This window comes from Crocuta crocuta, unplaced genomic scaffold (genome assembly GCF_008692635.1).
Source record: "Crocuta crocuta isolate KB4526 unplaced genomic scaffold, BGI_CrCroc_1.0 scaffold155, whole genome shotgun sequence".
In the NCBI taxonomy this organism is placed as follows: domain Eukaryota; kingdom Metazoa; phylum Chordata; class Mammalia; order Carnivora; family Hyaenidae; genus Crocuta; species Crocuta crocuta.
Genome location: NW_027530365.1, coordinates 1,232,043 through 1,251,665, shown reverse-complemented (window position 1 = coordinate 1,251,665; position 19,623 = coordinate 1,232,043). Strand labels below are relative to the sequence as shown.

The 19,623-nt window shown below is 37.5% G+C and overlaps 1 protein-coding gene across 1 annotated transcript in view; it reads right to left on the bottom strand.

Moving 5' to 3' along the window:
• RAVER2 (ribonucleoprotein, PTB binding 2) overlaps positions 1 to 19,623 on the bottom strand; it is a 90,222-nt gene that overhangs the window by 65,861 nt on the left and 4,738 nt on the right. Inside the window, exon 3 of the mRNA XM_077766124.1 lies at positions 1,570 to 1,636. Coding sequence (XP_077622250.1) covers positions 1,570 to 1,636 — 67 coding nt within the window. The remainder of the gene's footprint in view (positions 1 to 1,569; positions 1,637 to 19,623) is intronic.

The window sequence follows — 19,623 nt, the reverse complement described above, 5'->3', positions numbered from 1 at the left end:
GACAACATGGAGTTGCTTGGCATTCTCGCTCTCTGCCCCTCTCCTAGTCTCACCCTCAAAATAAATAAGCATTTTTTTTTAAAAATGGGTGAAAAAACATACAGATGGCCAACAGATACATGAAAAGATGCTCAACATCACTTATCAGCAGAGAAATGCAAATCAAAATCATAAGATATTACCTCACACCAGGCAGAATAGCTAGTATCAAAAAGACAAGAAATAAAAGTGTTGGTGAGGATGAGGAGGATAGGGAGCCCTTGTGCACTGTTGGTAGGAACGTAAATTAGTGCAGCGACTGTGGATAACAGTATGGAGGTTCCTTAAAACACTGAAAATAGAAATACCATATGATCCAGTAATTCCACCACTGGGTATTAACCCAAAGAAAATGAAAATATTAATTTGAAAAGATACGTGTTTGCTGCAGTATTTACAACAAAGATACGGAAGTAATCCAAACGTCCATTAATAGATGAATGTGTGTGTGTGTATACATGTGTGTGCACACAGAATATTACTCAGCCATAAAAAAAGAATTAGATCTTGCAATTTGCAACCACATGAACAGACCTAGAGAGTATATTGCTAAGTGAAATAAATCAGAGACAGGAAGACAAATACCATATGATTTCACTAATATGTGGAATCTAAAAAACCAAAACAAATGAGTAAACAAAAACAAATGAATAAGGGGCACCTGAATGGCTCTGGTGGCAGAGCATGCAACTTGATATCAGGGTCATGAGATTGAGCCCCCTGTTGGGCATAGAATTTAATACAGAGAACAAAATGGTGGTTGCCTGAGGAGACATGGGGAAGTGGTGAATGAAATATATTAAGTGAATTAAGAGGTACAAACTTCCAGCTATGAAATAAGTAATGGAGATGAAAAGGGCAGCATAGGGAATGCAGTCCATAATACCGTAATCATGTTGTATGATTACAGATGGTGACTACACTTACTGTGGTAAGCAATGAGTAATTGTAGAATCAATATGTTGTACACCTAAAAAAAAATATGTTGTACACCTGAAACTAATATAACATTGTATGTTAATTATATTCAGTTAAAAAATAAATAATACAAAGCCTATAAAAATTTACTAAAACAGGCACGCCTGGGTGGCTCAGTCAGTTAAGTGTCCAACTTTGGCTCAGGTCATGATCTCACGGTCCATGGGTTTGAGCCCTGCATTTGTCTCTGTGCTGACAGCCTGGAGCCTGTTTCAGATTCTGTGTCTCCCTCTCTCTCTGCCCCTCCCCAACTCGTGCTCTCTGTCTCAAAAATAAATGTATGTTAAAAAAATAAAAATTTACTAAAACACCACAACATATTAGGACATTCTTCATAAAAACGAATGGCTCTAGTAAGATACATACTATGTGATGATAATTTAGGATACTAACACTATCTTCAGAAAATACATCTCATGAGTAACATTTATATGATTTGATGCTTAAGAATTTCATAGATTATCTTAAAAATAAAGACACTAAGCTTTTTTGTTTAATAATGCCCACATTTAGAATCAAAATGAAACCAGATGCTTAAAACCGAAATCTTACCTGTTCGCTTATTTCTGTCCACATAACAATACTTTAACTCATAGTCTTGTAATAAATCATGAACTTCCTGAAAGAGACAAAACGTGAATTCAAATAAACACGCAAATGCAGTTAGTGGATAATGCAGCTGTATTAGCCAATCGTTACTACCACCACCATCCACCATGTACAAAACCTCCCATGAATCTCCATTATTTAATTAAAGGCATTCCAGGCCCACCAAATAGGACATCAACCTGCCTCTCCAACCATATCTCCCAGTACAGAATCTGCACACAGATCCTGTTTCTGCTCTAGGGGCTCTGTCTGCTGAGGATGCCATGCACAGCCCTCATTCTGAATCTCTGCTCATGCTGATACCTTGACCTTGCATGGGACAAAGATACCAATACTTCTAAACTTCTGAAATCACACGTATCCTTTGAAATCCCACCTCAAATATTCTTTCATGAAGTTTTCTCCAATTCTTTCCCACAGGACATGACCTCTCCCACCTCTATGCTAACAGTGGTCATACTTTTTTTTTATGCCTGCCTTATAGAAACAATAGTAAACACTTCTGTTTGTATATTACATACTGAATTTTTAACGAGTAATACACTTGTAAATGCTGTAGCACCAGCCTAGAGAATAAATACAGTAAAACTGCAAACCTAGCGATCTGTGGATATGAAAACAATAACCACCATAAGGTATGCGTGTGGTTCGATTTATTTCCACTTGGCTCCTCAAGGTGTTGAAACTGGCTTTCCAGTTCGTTCTGTTTCCATTATTAACCCAGTCTGAACTTGCTTCTTCTGGTACAACTTTCACCTAGCTGGGGACCTGAAAAAGCAGATTTCTATTCCTAATCCTCCTGTTAAATTGATGACACTTGAGTATGGGAACTGTATTTCATAGATTTGTATATGACCTGTATTGCTTTGCATATGCTAGGCACTCAAATGTATACTGAAGTGAATTATTTTGTCATTGAATTGATATTTGGCCTTGGAAAGTTTACTTATATAACAGATGCAATTATTATTTTCTAAAGCAACTAGATTATCATGTAGGTGTACATTCTGATCCTGGATGGAGGGTTACAGCCAACCTGTTCTACAATGCACATGAATAGATTAAGCATACACAAGTGCTGGTATGTTGAGTTCACAAGAGAAATGAATTAACTCAATGATAATAATTCTTAATATTGCCATTATTATAGCTAACATTCATTTAGCTTTTACTAGGTACCAGAGCAGGGCTATCTTACTCCTTTTACTAAAAATCAGGAAACTAGAGCAGAGAAAAATCAAGTAACTTGCCAAAGTCATACTCAGTAACTTGCTGAGTGGAGATCACCAGTCAGTCTGGCTCCAGGGACCACAATCTTATCCTCTATATTCTTAACCACCATATTCCTTCCAGAGTTAATTAAAAATAGTATACACACCACTAATAGTTACAAAAACAGTATCATTAGTGCCCTAATAAGTGATCATCGGGAAACAAAAAATAAATAAGTGGACAGTTACAAGTTGAGACATTTTCCCATTTAACACAATGTAAGGGAAGGAAGAGTGATTTAATAGGCAAAATATAAAAACATAATGCTGGGTGAAAAAAAGATAAACACCTATGACAAGAAATAAAAGAAAGTAAAGTTGATAATTTAGTATTCTTTATTTGCAAGTCAAAATTAGATATGTTTTAAAATACATAAACTACCAACTTTGTGAAATATGGTTTGATGAGTTATGTAGTAGTATGACCAACATACTGATTAGCTTACATCTTACTATAGTAATTTTTTATCTTATAAACTGCAATGTTTGCTTGAACTTAAAACAACATATAGTGTATTCATTAAGAAAATATAATTCTCTCAATAGCATGGAATATACATCTTGCCAATTAGCTAATACTTAATATAGAAGGTAGCACACTTTTGTTTGAGGGGATACAGTGTACGCTTTTAGTTGCACAGACTTTCATCTCTCTTTTCACTAGTTAACAGCTGTCAAGCTCAAGCGCCAGATTAAGAAAACATGACAGTGCTCTTCACATTATCAACTATCTGTAAACAAATGACATGGTATGTTCCTCATTCAGCTGAATTACCTGAGAGAGATCTTAAATATTCAAAGATGCATTTGGCAACTTAACATTTTTTAAATACCTTTATTTCAAGTTGTAGCTTTTCTATGTATCAGATGTGGGGTGCAGATTTTGCCAGTTGGGAAACCTTACAAGTCTTCTTGCAAAGAAAAAAAAAACGATTATTTTTCTCCATGCCCTGGTTGTTTTGACCCAGCCAAAAGTGGGTCACCCCTCAATTTGAGCCTTGGTAAATTGGCCAAATTAAAAACTTAAAACCTGAAAGAGAGCCCTAACAACCATTTGCCTAAATTCTACTATGCTCTACCACACAGAACCCAAACAACTAAAATTATATCTGCCTATTCTAATCTAGCTTTATAACATTTCTGTTTACTTAAAAGTAATTTTAAGGAATGAAGTAGCACCTTTGATAAAAACATTTTTCCTTCTGACCAGGAATATCAGTTACAAATTACTTACAGTAAGATGAGTTCATCAAAATTGATAGCATTAGACAGCTTTAGTAACCTATTTCCAGACCACGGTCATTATCACTCCCTGGAATTAAATGAAAATTTTGCACATATGAAATATTTCCTGGGGAGAGAATTGATAGCCTCAATGAAACTCATCCTTAGTTGTTGGTTTTTTGTTTTTAACATTTTATTTTTGAGAGAGACAGAATGTGAGCAGGGAAAGGGCAGAGAGAGGGGGTACAGAGGATCTAAAGCAGGCTCTGTGCTGACAGCAGAGAGCCTGATGTGGGGTTCAAATTCACCAACCATGAAGTCATGACCTGGGCCGAAGTCGGGCATATAACTGACTGAGCCACTCAGGTGCCCCAACCCAGCCTTAGTATTAAACATGAATCGCATCGCCTTATAAACCCTTCTCAGACTTACCTTTATTATTTTTTTTTATGTTTTATTTATTTCTAGGAGAGAGAGAGAGAGACAGCGTGAGCAGGGGAGGGTCAGAAAGAGAGGGAGTCACAGACTGAAACAGGCTCCAGGCTCTGAGCTGGCAGTCAGCACAGAGCCCGAAGCGGGGCTCGAACCACGAACCGCGAGATCATGATCCAAGTGAAAGTCAGACGCTTAACCGACTAAGCCACCCAGGCGCCCCATCAGACTTACCTTTATTAATTTTTTTTCCTAAGAAAGGCTTTCACAGATTAAAGCACCATACTTTAAAATTTTATTTTTTTGGAATAAAAAAGGAAATACTTTTGCTAATTTGCCTTTAAAACTTTAAGTGATTTGATACCTGTAACACATAGGAAGTTATGAGGCATAATAATGAAACTCACTACAAGGCCTAAGAGAACGTTAGCAACACTGTTCCACTAACTTTTTCACCCCTTTGCTGGCCCATCCCGCCCTTTCCTGCATGGCTTGAGTTCCTAAAGTAGCTATGTATCCCCAAACAATATGTTGTTCTGTTTTACTGGTTTCTGAGCTTTAGAGAAATGGTATTATGCTATTTTTAGTCTTCTATACCTTGCCTTTTGTGTGTGTGTGTGTGTGTGCTTTGCATTTTTTTAAAGTAGGCTCCATGCCCAACTTGAGGTCCCAACTTACAACCCTGAGATCAAGAGTCAGATGCTCTAGTGACTGAGCCAGCCAGGCACCCTGTGTGCCTTGCTCTTTATACTCAATATTTTGTTGCAAAAATTCACTCATGTTCTCCTTGGCCATTCATTTATTCACTACTGTTTGATACTCCNAAAACACAGCAGATGTTGGCGAGGATGCAGAGAAAGAGGATCTCTTTTGCACTGCTGGTAGGAATGCAAACTGGTGCAGTTACTCTGGAGAGCAGTATGGAGGTTCTTCAAAAAGTTAAAAATAGAATTATCCTATGACCCAGGAATTGCACTACTAGGTATATAACCTTTGGTGTGCTATTTTGAAGNGTTTAGAGCCTGGAGCCTGCTTTGGATTCTGTGTCTTCCTCTCTCTCTGCGCCTCCGTCACTCATGCTCTGTCTCAAAAATAAGCATTAAAAAAACTTTTTTAAATAAAAAAAACACAGCAGATGTTGGCGAGGATGCAGAGAAAGAGGATCTCNTATATATATATATATATACACACACACACACATACACAATGGAGTATTACTCAGCAGTCAAAAAGAATGAAATCTTGCCATTTGCAACAACATGGATGGATCCAGAGGGCATTATGCTAAGCTAAATAAGTCAGTCAGAGAAAGATAAATATCATATGACTTCACTCATGAGGACTTTGAGATACAAAACAGATGAACATAAGAGAAGGGAAGCAAAAATAATATAAAAACAGGGAGAGAGACAAAATATGAGAGACTCTTAAATACAGAGAACAAACTGAGGGTTGCTGGCATGGCTGTGAGAGGGGGGTGGGCTAAATGGGTAAGAGGCATTAAGGAAGACACTCGTTGGGATGAGCACTGGGTGTTATACATAAGGGATGAATCACTGGAATCTATTCCTAAAGTCATTATTCTACTATATGCTAACTTGGATGTAAATTAAAAATAAATAAAAATAAGAATAAAAATAAATTACTACCACATTCTTCTAGATTTTATATATCTCCTGGTGCTCATGTATAAGTTTCTGAAAAAATGAAATTCCTGGACTGCACACATGCAGGCATGTCCATCTTTGTACGTAAGTCCAATTTGTTTGCTGCCATGGTTGTACCAGTCTACCTTCCCATCAGTAGTATGTGAGAGTCCTGCTAATACAGATCCTTACAATGCCTTGTATTACCAGATACTGGTCAATTTAGTGGATATAACTGTTACTCACTGTGATCTTAATTTGTATTCCCTTGATTACTAAAAGTAAGGCACTGTGATGGTTAGTTTTGGGTTGTCTTGGCTATAGTATCCAGTTATTTAAACATTAATCTAAGTGTTGCCGTGAAGGATTTTGTAGGTGTGGTTAGTATCTACAATCAGTTTAAGTAAAGGAGACAACCTTACATAATGTGGATGGGCCTCATATAATCAGATGAAGGCCTTAACAGCAAAAACTAAGGTTTCCTGGAGAAGCAATTCTGCCACAAGACCACAGCTTCAGAACATGCCTGACTTTCTGGCATGCTGGTGTGCTTGACACGTTCCAGACCTGCCAGCTCCCTCAATCAATCAAGCAAGCGAGCAAGATAGCGTGCGCGCGCTCTCTCTCTCTCTCTCTCTCTATATATATATATATCTGCATATAGTATAAAAACATGTTAATACAAATATTATATATAATCTGTTTCTCTGAAGAACTTTAACTGATACAGGTATCTTTTCATGTTTATTTGCCATTTATTTCACTTTCTGGAAAACACTCATCTCAACTGCCATTTTTCTATTGTAGTTGTCTTCTTTTAACAACTTGTAGGAGATTTAAAAAAAAAAAAACATATTCTGCGTGCTAATTGTTTGTTGGGAACGGTTTTATAAATGGATCCCCTACTATGTGGTCGGTCATTTTATTTGTGAGTTTTTCTGGTGAAGAGAAATGTATCATTTGAATGAAGCCAAAATGATTAATTCTTTCCTTTACCATTTGTATTTTTTGTACCTTAAGAAGTCCTTTCCTGAGGCATCTGGCTGGCTTGCTCAGGTAAGGCTCTGACTCTTGGCTTTGGCTCGGGTCATGATCTCACGGTTGGTGAGCTCAATCCCTGCTTCACGTAAGCACGAGCCCTGCACGAGCCCCGCTTTGGGTGAGCCCCATTTCTCTCCCCTCCTTCTTTCCCTCTCTCTCTCTGCCCCTTGCTCACCTGTACCCTCCACCCTCAAAAAAAGAAAAGAAATCCTTTCCTTCCCAAGTCCTAAAGACATTTTATGCTCTAACGGTTTTTAAATTTCCCTGTTACTTACCAGTTCTCAGTCCATTAGTTAGCCATATTATGCTAGCTACAACTTCCAGTACCATCTGGAACGGAAGTAATGCTGGCATTGCTCCTAATCTCAGGGGTAAAGTTCTCAGTATTTCACCACTGAATGATTGCCTTGGTTTCTCTAGATCATTTTCAAGTCTGAGTAAGTTCTCTTCTATTCCTGCTCGCTATGAATTTTTATTAGGAATGGGTGTTAAATTTTATCAAATGCTTTTTCTGCATCAATCGTGATGCCTTAAGTTCCACCTTCGTGCCTGTGATCTCCAAATTCTTATTTCCACTTTCAAACCAATCTCTTACGCTCAAACCTATATATGCTATTGCTCGTGTAGATCTGCATTTGCAGGTTACACATCAGGTTAATACTTTTTTTGGACCAATGGAGGGCCTATCATATACTATCTTTCATGATATTGGCTGAGTAAATGTGATATCAAGTATAATTTTGGCAAATTTTTAACAACTTTCAACGGAGCTATTCTCTTGCGAAGTGCATGTGAATACAAACTTTTTGCCAGGGGAACATTCTGACTTTGCCTAAAAAAATAATACCCCTTCAGATTTTCTTATTAGAATAATAATAATGATAATTTACTGAGTGCTCACTTTATCCCAGGCACTTCATAGACGTTATCTCATTTAATCCTATGTAACCCAAATGAGCTAGATTTTAAAGCTGGATTTTATTATCTGGATTTTAAAGATGAGGCCATTGAGGCCTAGAAAAGCATAGTGACTTGCAGTATAAACAGACAGTATGTGATTGATCTGGGATTCAAAGCTAGATTAACAAACTCTAGAGCAAACACAGTGAACTACTATCCTATATTGTACCTTAAGTATCAGCACTACAAAAATAAAGTCTAAGAAGTATTCATTCCCACCACATTTCTAAAGCTTACTACATCACTGACCTTCTAACCCTAGAATGAGGATCAGGCCAAGAACAAAGTTTGAAAGATAAAAACAACATAGTGTTACTTTCTGACAGCTGGAAATAAGATTGCATCACTCCCTTGGTTTAATTATTTCAATGAATCCTCATTTCCATTAAAATAAAATCCAAATCCCTACTATTGCTTATAAATGTTTAATCATCTGGTCTTCACACAGCCTTTCGCTAGCGCTGGCACACATTTAGGGGACGGAAGTGGATGCACACTGCAGATAACGAGCTCTTTTGGGGGTCTTTCCTTCTGAGAAGACTTCTCCTACTGGATCAGGGCCCCACCCTTAGGGCCTTGTTTAACTATAATTACTTCCACAGAAGCCGCATCTCCAAGTATAGCCACAGGGGGTGGGGAAAGTCTTCAACATATGAATTTGGAGGAACACACACATTCAGTCCATAACAGGTACCTTCACGAAATGGCTGATTCCAGGGCTGGAGCACAGAAAGTGCAAAATAAGCTGCAACATCTTATGTTGAAAACAAAGGAAGTGCTCAGCAAATGATGGGGACATGTCACAAGGACATCAGACCCTGCCCAGAAGTGAGTGCAGGAATTAGTGACTTGTTTCCAAGGAATCTGAATGGGAAAAATGGTGTCTTAACAGCAGTGATACAGGAGATATCACCTTAAGCAAATGATCACGGTTAACATGACTGGTAATAAGTCACGTTCCCCCTGAAATGATGTTATCAGAAGTAGACTTCCCCTCTGTGGAATTTTTACCAAAATTCCATAACCCTAATCTCTCATGAGAAAAACATCATACAAACCAAAATTGAGGGGATTTTCTAAAAGATATCTGACCAAAGCTGTCAAGGTCATAAAAAAAAAACAAGGAAGAGAAGCTGATGAAGAATGGAGACCAATGGGACATAGTGACAGAGTGCAATGAGGGTCAGAATTACGTCTAAGTCTAAGAAGTATTCATTCCCACCCTGAATTGGATCTTGGAACAGAAAGAGGACATAAGTGAATCCAAAGACTGAAGCTCAGTTTATAATAATATACCAATGTTAATGTCTTAGTCCTGGCTAATGTACCTTGAATATAGAAGATGTAACATGAACGGAAACTGGGTAAGGAATATATGGGAACTCTATGTGATATCTTAGCTTTTTTTTCTGTAAGCATAAAATTATTTTAAAATAAAAGACTTGAGGACATAGGAGCCAGCTTGAAGAAGCTCCCAGTGCTCAAATCAAAAACAATTTAAGCATGAAAGTAAGTAATAATATTAATGAAGTATGATCCATCGAGCAACACAGGAATCCATGAGCCTATTTTTTAACATAAATTAGTAGATAAATAACCTGAACACTTGAAAGGGAATAGAGTATTTACATAGTCTTAAAGTATTCCCCTTTAAACCCGTATTGTATACAAAGGGGAACTCTGCATGGAGAAGATACCACTTTAATAAAAGTCAGTCAAAATGATCAAAGTTAATTTTACTGACAGTGAGCCAAAATCTAAAATGTGTACCACTCTGTCCTGCCAAGGATATCTAACTTGAATCTAATCATGAAGAAACATCAGACAATTCCAAATTGACATTCTACAAAGGACATTCTACAAAATAACTGGCCTATCATCTTCAAAAGGGTCAAGGTCATAAAAGCTGAGCAAAGACTGAGGACTTATTCCAGGCTGAAAAAGACTAAAAAGAGACAATGAAATGCAATACGTAATTCTGACCCAGACCCTTCCACTATGAAAGACATTAGTAGGATAACCAGCAAAACTTAAATGTGATCTGAGGATCAGGTGGCAATTATTTTGACTTCAATGGCAGTGATGTGGTTATGGTGGAGAAGGTCCAAATTTGTAGGAAATACACAATGAAGTACTCAGGGTGGAAAAGCATCATGTTAGTACTCACAAACAGTTCAGGGAGAAAAGTTCTTTGTATTATACTTTTCTGTAGGTTTGAGATTTCAAAACTTCCCAGATTCATGTGTTCTTGTTTATTGCCATTACGTCTAGACAAGGCTGTAAAAAGTCCACAGGGTATATAAAGTCAGAAAAATGGAGATTAATCCCCACTCAAAAGCAAGCAGTTAAACTTGTGGGTAATAGAAGATCCAAAGTCCAGGAAATAAAAGCAAGCTGGGAGCTAAGAGCAGAAAATTACAGTAGTGGGTTGAGGAAAGATATAAAGCCCAATTGGCTGGGACAAAAGGGGTTGGATGAAGTAGGTCAAAGTGATAGGAAAAGAGGCAAAGTATACGCGTACCAGTATAGGCTTGAACAAATTCAATGACCTGTAATGCTATTTTGGCATTCAGGTGGTAATAAAGAGTTAACAGACAGCTTCAAACACAAGGAGAATATATGTGTACACAGGAGTGAGAAATAAATTCACAAACCTAAAGCTAATGATAGTAAAAATAAGCACAGAATAAAGCTATGCATAAAAANAAAAAAAAAAAAAAAAAAAAAAAAAAAAAGAGAAACTTCTTCCTTATCAAGTGCTTGTTGTGAAGAACAGTGAACAGCACAATGGGCAACTGTCTCCCCATGTTTTAAAGAGAAATATTCTTAGGGCACCCGGGTGGCTCAGTAGGTTAAGCGTCCCACTTCAGCTCAGTTCATTCTCTCAGGGTTCGTGGGTTCGAGTCTCACATCAGGCTCTATGCTGACCGCTCAGAGCCTGGTGACTGCCTCAGATTCTGTCTCCCTCTCATTCTGCCTCTCCCCCGCTCATGCTCTCTCTCTCTTTCAAAAATGAATAAACATTAAAAAATTTTTAATTAAAAAATTTATAAAGAGCAATATTCCTCATACCAATCTTTGATGTTTAGTCCATTAAGGAGAAAATAATACACTGCAATTCTTTGTAAACCTCTGTGCCAGGCACGGTGCCTCAAGTGTCAGTTGGTACTGCTGAGGAGGGTGGAGAAGAAGGAGGTTGTACAACAAACATGAAGTGACTCAGTTGACTTTTTTAAGAAAGAAAATTAATGAGCCTGATTTATACTCCTATCTAGATGGAAGATCACCCCACCGTGGCATAAACATGGCCCACTACAGATTCTGATGGAAACTCTCTGAGCTCTAGATCTGCTCAAGTGGTCCATACTCAGGAAGTCCCCAAAACATGATCAAATTACATTAGCCTGGAAAGGCACTTCTCACCCTGGGCCTATAATTCCCCAGTGAGATCAGGCAGAAGTTACAGGAGATCCAAAATCTCTTGAAATTACATGCAAATTTCTACGTGTCTAGGAATATTAAGCACTTTCCTGGAGAGAGGGTTTATGGCTTTCGTCCTACTCATAAGCCGTCAACAGTTGACTGATTGAATTATAAGTAAATGGAGTAACGTCACTGCCAAAAAAGCCAGCAGCACAATCTTACAAGGCAAAATTTCTTCATTTTACAAATCAGTCATGAGACTTGAGGATGTCAGGCTTATTAATAGAAGTCTAACATTTCAGAACAAAGTAGGTGAGTAATCTTGTTTTAAATTTACATTGGAACAATGTGTCAGGTTCTAGGTGAAATATTTGTGACACAAAGGTAAATATTACTTAATTCCTGTCCTTTGAAACACATTACGGTGAGTGTGGAGAGTCACAACGCAAGGTAGGATAAGAATAGGAGCTTCGGAACCAAACAGACTCGAGTCTTTCCCACCCTGCCGCTAATTAGCTGAATGACCTTGGGCAAACTGCTTAACATCAATTTTGTATCTGTTTCCCCGTTAACAAAATGGGAATGAGAAATTCTGATTTTACAGCCTTGAAATGAGAGGTATAACGTAAACAAAATACAACATACAATGTCTGGCAATAGTAAGTACCCAATAAACAAAACTTTTTATTGGTGCTATAGATATCCAAAGGAGAGAGAAATTTGTTCTGGCAGAGGGATTACTGGAAGATCTCGATTAGACAACCATACACAATTTTGGGTGCCACATTTTAAGAAACACAATGACAAAGTAGTAGTGCGTGCATACAGGGAAAAATGATTAAGGCTGTGAGGAAATTTAGACTCATACCTGAAAAACTAGCGATTTGAAGAAGCTGAAATTATAAGTCAACAAACAAAATTCTCTATATCACGGGAGGGGAGAAGTTAAATCAGGAAATCAAAATTTCAGGGAAATTAATGTTATATATTCGGTATAAATAAGACATTTAAAACAAAGCTGCCTGAAGATACTAAGCAGTGATGTCTTTAAAAGTAAAGGTGTTAAAAGTATGCTAGAATTCATGGGTTGAGAACTTTAAAGTGGATTTACTTATACAGTAAGCAAAAGAGTTAGATAAAATGTCTTCTGCCATCCCTTCCAATACCGAGATTTTACTTTTTTTTAATTCTATATCAATTGGGATACTATTGGTTGGTAGTAACAGAAGACCCAACTTGAAATCCATGAAATCAAACGAATGTAGTGGCTTGCATAGGTACAAAATCCAGAGCTAAGTCTCAGATACAGCTTGACCAGGGCTACAGCTCAGCTTCTCTCTCTTCCCGGTGCCCCACCCCCTACCCTCATCCAGTACCTCTTTGGTTGTCTGCTCTGTTCCCAGACTATCAGCAGCAAACAGGGCGATGCGTCTCTGCATTCATATCCAGTAGGAAGAAAGAGAACCCCTTAAGAAGCAAACAAAAGTCCCAAACTTCTTGTTATATTGGGTTGAAACAATCACTACAGTCAAGGGACAATGATATACTGACTGGCTTAGGGCCCATGCTTTCACTAATTCTCATGCCAAAAGGGAAGAACACTGTCTATTGGTTTATGTCAGCCAATGGGGTGATCTCTATCAAATGGACTCAAACCATATAGTTGGTAAATAATGAGGGAGGGGTAAGTCTCAAAGGAAAATCTGGGTGCTAGGAGGAAAGACAAGAGAAAGAAAGAAAACTGGGTAGGCAAAAGCGTTGGGTTCTCAGCAAGAAACATGGCATACTCAAAAACTAAGTAATAGAAGAGATTTTTAATGCTTTTATTTTTGAGAGTGAGAGAGAGAGAAACAGGCGTGAGTGGGCGGGGGCTGGGGTTGCAGAGAGAGAGAGGGAGATACAGAATCTAGGCTCTAGTCTCTGAGCTGTCAGCATGGAGCCCAATGCAGATCTCACAAATGGTGAGATCATGACCAGAGCTGAAGTCAGATGCTCAAGCAACTGAGCCACCCTGGCATCCCAAAGAGAATTTTTTAAAGAGACTATCTACAAAGGCTTTAAAAAAAAAAAAAGACTATGGTTAACAAGTCTCCCATAACCTCTAAGCCTAAGGAAGCAAGGTGAATGATTACAACCCAGAGAGCTTAGATGCATGGAGAGCCAATGGAAAGGAACTGTGACCTTTGAAAGAGGAAACAGCCAACCCAAGGTATCCTGGTAGAAAGGGAGATGGGCGAGTAAATGCTCCAATCTCTCTCCCCTCCACCCTTTAATCTCCCACTGGTGGTTCTGGACAAATGCACCCAGAAACCAGAGGATGAGAGAGCCTGGTTAGTGCAATCCACAGTAAGATAAGTCTCCCAGGACACAGCGCAGGTGAGAAGGATGGAGACAGATCTGGAGGAACAATGAAAGATAGTAAGCATAGTGACCAAGAATAATCATCTGCAGATAATCATAAGCCAAAATATACAGACAAGCATTCTAGGTGGTCTGATTTTCCCTCTCCTCACTACCTCTCTCAGTACACATCATCCCCTTAGATGAAGGCAACTGCCTTCCTAGCCAAACAAAATACAGAGCCAAAGTTTCAGATAAGCACTTACAGAACATTTATAGATAATTTTTGTTTTCCTTGTTTACATTTTAACATTCCATTATTTGCCTTGTTTCAGCTGGTCTAAGTACAGCTAAGTATAAAACGTCCTGCCCACTGTTAGGAAATGAGCTCTGGAAGCTCCTAAGGGCCACTGGCTATAAGGTAGGGGAGGCAAGTACACACGGAAGTAGTAAGTGACAAAACTCAGGGCGTCAGAGGGACCCCTTTCCAGCAACAGCCTTCCATCAGAGATGACCTCATTTAATGCTTCCCTGATGTTCGAGATCTTGTTTATTTAAAGAGCAACTGTCTTGAGTACAGCTCTTTCTTGAGTGCTGACATAAGGCACAGGTGTCCCCGTCAATGATTGGAAGCTGGAAGAGTCCCTTTCCGGCACAAAGCTGTTTAGATGTTATTATAACTATTCAGAATAATCTTAAATGTCAGAAGCATCAGCAGCATTAAATAGCTGTTAAGATGCTAACCGACAACAGTAAACACCATCTGCCATAGTATTCTATGGGAAAACAGGTTACAGTCCTGTAAAAAAATAATTTATAAGCATAAGCTGGCCATTAATTAGGAAATGGTCTGTAAATCACCTGAGACTTCTTTGGACTGCTTGTTAACATCCAGCATGGTGATGCTGACCACAAAGGACTCCTCTTCTTGAAGATGTTTTCAGAGCAGAGAACAAGCATTGCTGAAACACTTTTCAAGAATTCTTGCCAAGACCAGAAGCTTAGTGAGCCAGTGACAACCAAGAAATCTAGACGTTCCTCTAGCAGCTTTAGGTGTCCTTGTTACATTGGGTATAATAAAGCATACAGAAAAGGAGAGTCCATCATGCAATTCTGATTAACTACACTAGGAAACAGATAACTTTTAAGTTGTGTAAACTACACTAAGTAACTACACTAAGAATAACTTGCCAAGAATGCAAAATGGTATTCTTGATAAGAAGAATAATTTCAAAATGTTAAAAAGTCCCAGTATTATTATGAAAAAGTGAATAATAGCCCTATTATGAAAAGAGACAGTAATTACTGATTATTAGAGAAAACAAATGATGCATATTTTTAAATCTCACAGTTGGGGTGCCTGGGTGGCTCAGTGGTTAAGTGTCGGACTTCGGCTCAGGTCATGATCTCACAGTTCGAAGGTTTGAGCCCCGCATCGGGCTCTGTGCTGACAGCTCAGAGCCTGAGCCTGCTTTGGATTCTGTGTCTCCCTCTCCCCCTGGCCCTCCCCTGCGTGTGCTCTCTCTCAAAAACAAACATTAAATTTTTTTAAAAAAATAAAAATTTGCAATTAAAGAACACAAAGTAAGTGAGAAAATGCTATAGGTTTCTGACAAATACAAAAGAAACACAGGAATAAATAGCTTTTAAAAAGAAAATCAACTGAAATATTCTATATTTGGTGCTTTGTGATTCTAAAGTGCTTAGCTGATAATACTGTGCTTTGAAATGGACCTTGGTGAATTAACCACCAAGCTTCTCAATTAACTATTATAATAGAGTACGTCAAAATGAAAGTTAATAATGTCCAGAGTGAGACAATACAATGTTTTGTTTCTATTACTAATCTTGGCTGTTAGCCCTAAGCACTTCACATTTTCTCTTAATTACACCATAAAGTCTCTTTCAGATTCTAAAATCTAAAACAAGAACAAAACACATGTACACATACATAACATGGTAGGAAAAAACTGAGTGAATTCAAACAGTATAGAGAATAAATGCCACTGTTTTCTCCATTTTGAAACCCCAGTTAACTATTCTTTTGAAACAGAACCAGGTTAACCAACAAATGTAAACCAATGTATAGAAAGTCCAACAAAAAACATGTATTAGAACATTACCTTAAAATTCTCAATTCAGAGTTGCAAAAGACTATTCACACACACACACACACACACACACACACACACACACACACACACAATGGCTATTCTGAAGAAGAACCCGTATTTTCAACGTTGTTATTATTCGCTTTAATTATAATTATTAGAAATGTTATTCATGATAAATTAATCACAAAAATTACATTCCAAAACACAAACATGCAAAGACATTTCTATAAATATTCAAAGCACAGTGGTCTGAAGCATTTGGGGATGTAGGTAGCTTGATGAAGCCAGACCAGAATCCAGTATAGGACTAGTAAGAAAGGAGACTGCAAATGTGGGCAAGGGCCAAGTCCCAAAAAGCCTTGAATCTTCTATTTCTATCCTAATATGTCATGCCTTTCAATCCAAGGTCTGAGTACTCCATGGTAATAAGGAGTATGGAAAATCATCGGATAAATATGTCCATCTTCTTAAGTGTCAAGTTTATGAAAAAAAGTTGTAAGGCAGTGAAACAAGTTTAAGTCATCATTTGTACATTAACTCCATGTTTACTAGTAGAACAAAACATTAACATGAATTTTTCAGTCAGAAACATGAAGCTTCAAAGCCATTTCATTCTTGGAATAAGCTAATTGAGCTTCACTATTCCTTACGATATGAGAAAAAGAGACAAGTTGAGGGCCATTTGATGAAGATTTTGAGAATGTAGAGCTAAACCTTTCCTTCTCATTTTCTCTCTTTTTCTTTCTTTCTCTCTGTCTCTCTCCCTTCCTTTCTTTGCAGTAGAGTGACACTATTGGATTTGTGCTTTGAAGAGTTCTCTCAAGGGAAGCAGTAAGCAGGATGAGCCAAAACATAAGACACAGGACAATAATGAGGGTAGATGACAAACAGAAAAGTTGTAATAGTCTGGACAAGAGATAAAAAGGGACATGAACCAAAGCTGAGACTATGAAAACACAGAGGCTAAGAGAATTCAAGAAAACCTAGGAGGCCGACCAGACAGCACCTGACTGCACAGTAACTATTCAGTGAGACAGCTTCTGAGAACTGATTTTACCTAAAATTAAAATTTGAGTAAAATTTCAATAAAGAAAACACCTTTGTTTTAAAAATGTTCAATGAGTATTACTGGGCTCCTACTAATCAGTTACCAATGTAACTTTTCTAGAGACATAGCTATACAGCTTGAGAACTACAGTGAGGAATGGCCTTGATCCTTAATGTAATATTCTAGAATAAAAGAATGAACTGATAGAGTCTTCTAGAGAAGAACAAGAATTTGAGCATTTAAAAGATCTGATTACTTAACGACTGAACAAAAAGTAGTAACCTTCTTAAACCACATCAGTTGTTTCATAAGAAGTAAATTGGTAGTTTAGCCAAGTAATAAATGCTAAAAGGCACAACTGAAAATTAAAGTTAAATCCTCATTTCTAAGTTGACAGTAAACTGCAGCCACTGAGAGGAACCTTAGAATCAGACATTAGAATTGTTAAGGGAAATAAAAGATAAAATATAAAAAAATCCTTGCAGAGTATATCATAAGACTATTACAACTTAAGAGTAGGTTAGGTGTATGTTAATTTTATTCAACCAATAAAAATAGCTATTCTCAATCTAATTAAAGACTTTCAACTGTTTTTAAAAATTAGCATATTTTGCTCTACTATACTTAATTAATGTAACACAGACCACTGATAGTTATGACTGTGATCAGAAAACCACAAAGATACAACTACAGAAGATGACAGAAAGAAACACTACTCAAATGTTATCTGTGCACTGATAGGTTTAGACTTTAAAGCTACACATCATAAATGTTAAAAACAACATTTTATAATATAAATCAGAATAGAAAAAAATGCTAGAATAAATCTGGAAACTAATCTCTAGGTCCTAATAACTATTTTTGTTTTTAGATGAAACTCTTCAATTCTCAAAAAAATGTGACCTAAGGATTTAACATGAAATTTTAAGATAGTCGGCAGTAAAAAACTCATCTAGACATGTAGATCTGATACCAATTTTATTCAATAGTTTACAGTTGCTACTTTACAGAAAATTCTAAGATTTAGGCTAAAGATAAAGTTATAACAGAGAAAAAATATCTGAAAAATACAAATCAGTAGAATTCTCAAAAAAAAACACAAAAACCCTCCATTCATCACTAATACCAATTAAAACTGTTCCTGTGTTTGGACCCTTTATTTTTTTTTTCACGGCTCTTAATAAAGGAAATGAGAACGGTACAGCAAAACAAGAATAGAGCAAACTGTCTAGAATTTTGTGTCTAAATATTTTTAGAATACAAGGAAATGTAGCAACAAAAGAAAATTAAGACTCTTCTCCATCTCTCTTCTTCTAGATTATCTACACACAGAGCTGTTATTCCTTCAACTTTTTTTAATGCCACCTGCTTCTTCAGGCCTTCCTCTTCCTGAACCCCCTTGCGGTCTTCTATTTGCGTAGGTAGGGGAAATTTGCTTCTATGAAATGAGCCTATTGCAGGTGTTCTTATAGGGAGCATCACAAAATCTTACCTGACAGATGGGAAGCGCTGAAGGAGGGATGAGCTATATCATATTGACAGAGACTTTTTACACTGCTGGTTAACAAAATGGCCCCCCATGCATATGGGTTACAAGGTTATATGCTCTCATTTACTGTGAATAGAATGTGAGGTCTATTTACAAAGTAATGAGGTACCGCTCTCATTATTTTACGGGTCTTACAGAAGAACTGCCCTGCAATTATCAATCACCAGCCCACTTACAATTCCCTATATCCCCTTATAGAAGGAACCACATGAATCGGCTCAAATCTGCCACCGCCAGGACAACCTACCCTGCTCCATCCACACAAAATATTTAAATTCAAGCTATATGTGAAATATACACAAACATCTAGACAATTAAGAAACACTGAAGAATCAGACATGGCTTCTCTTCTTTTTTTTTTTGTAAAACCAACATACATATGTATACATATACACAGGAAAAGGGAGAAGGATAGTATCTTATGTTAACAATGGTTTCTTTAAATACCAGAAATACGCAAGTATTTCCTTAGCACTGGGGACAACATGGATGGACCTGCAGGGTATTATGCTAAGTGAAATAGACGGAGAAAGACAAATACCATGTGATTTCACTTATATATGGTATCTAAAAAACAAAAGAACAAAACAGAAACAGACTCACTGACAGAACTGGTAGTTGCCAGAAGGGACAGGCGGGGGAGGGGGGGGGTGTGAAACAGGTGAAGGAGATTAAGAGGCACAGACTTCCAGTTAGAAGTCCATCACCAGTATGAGAAGTACCGCATCAGGAAACTAGTCCATAACATTGTAATAACTTTGTATGGTGACAGATGGAAACACTGTGGTGAGCAATGTCTAACCTATAGAACTGTCCAATCACTATTTTGTACACCTGAAACTAATATAACATCGTGTTAACTATACTTCAATTAAAGAGAAAATACAGGTGATTTCTATTTTCCTCCTTGGCGCCTTCCTGTATTTTGTCACTTTTCTAAAATGAGCAT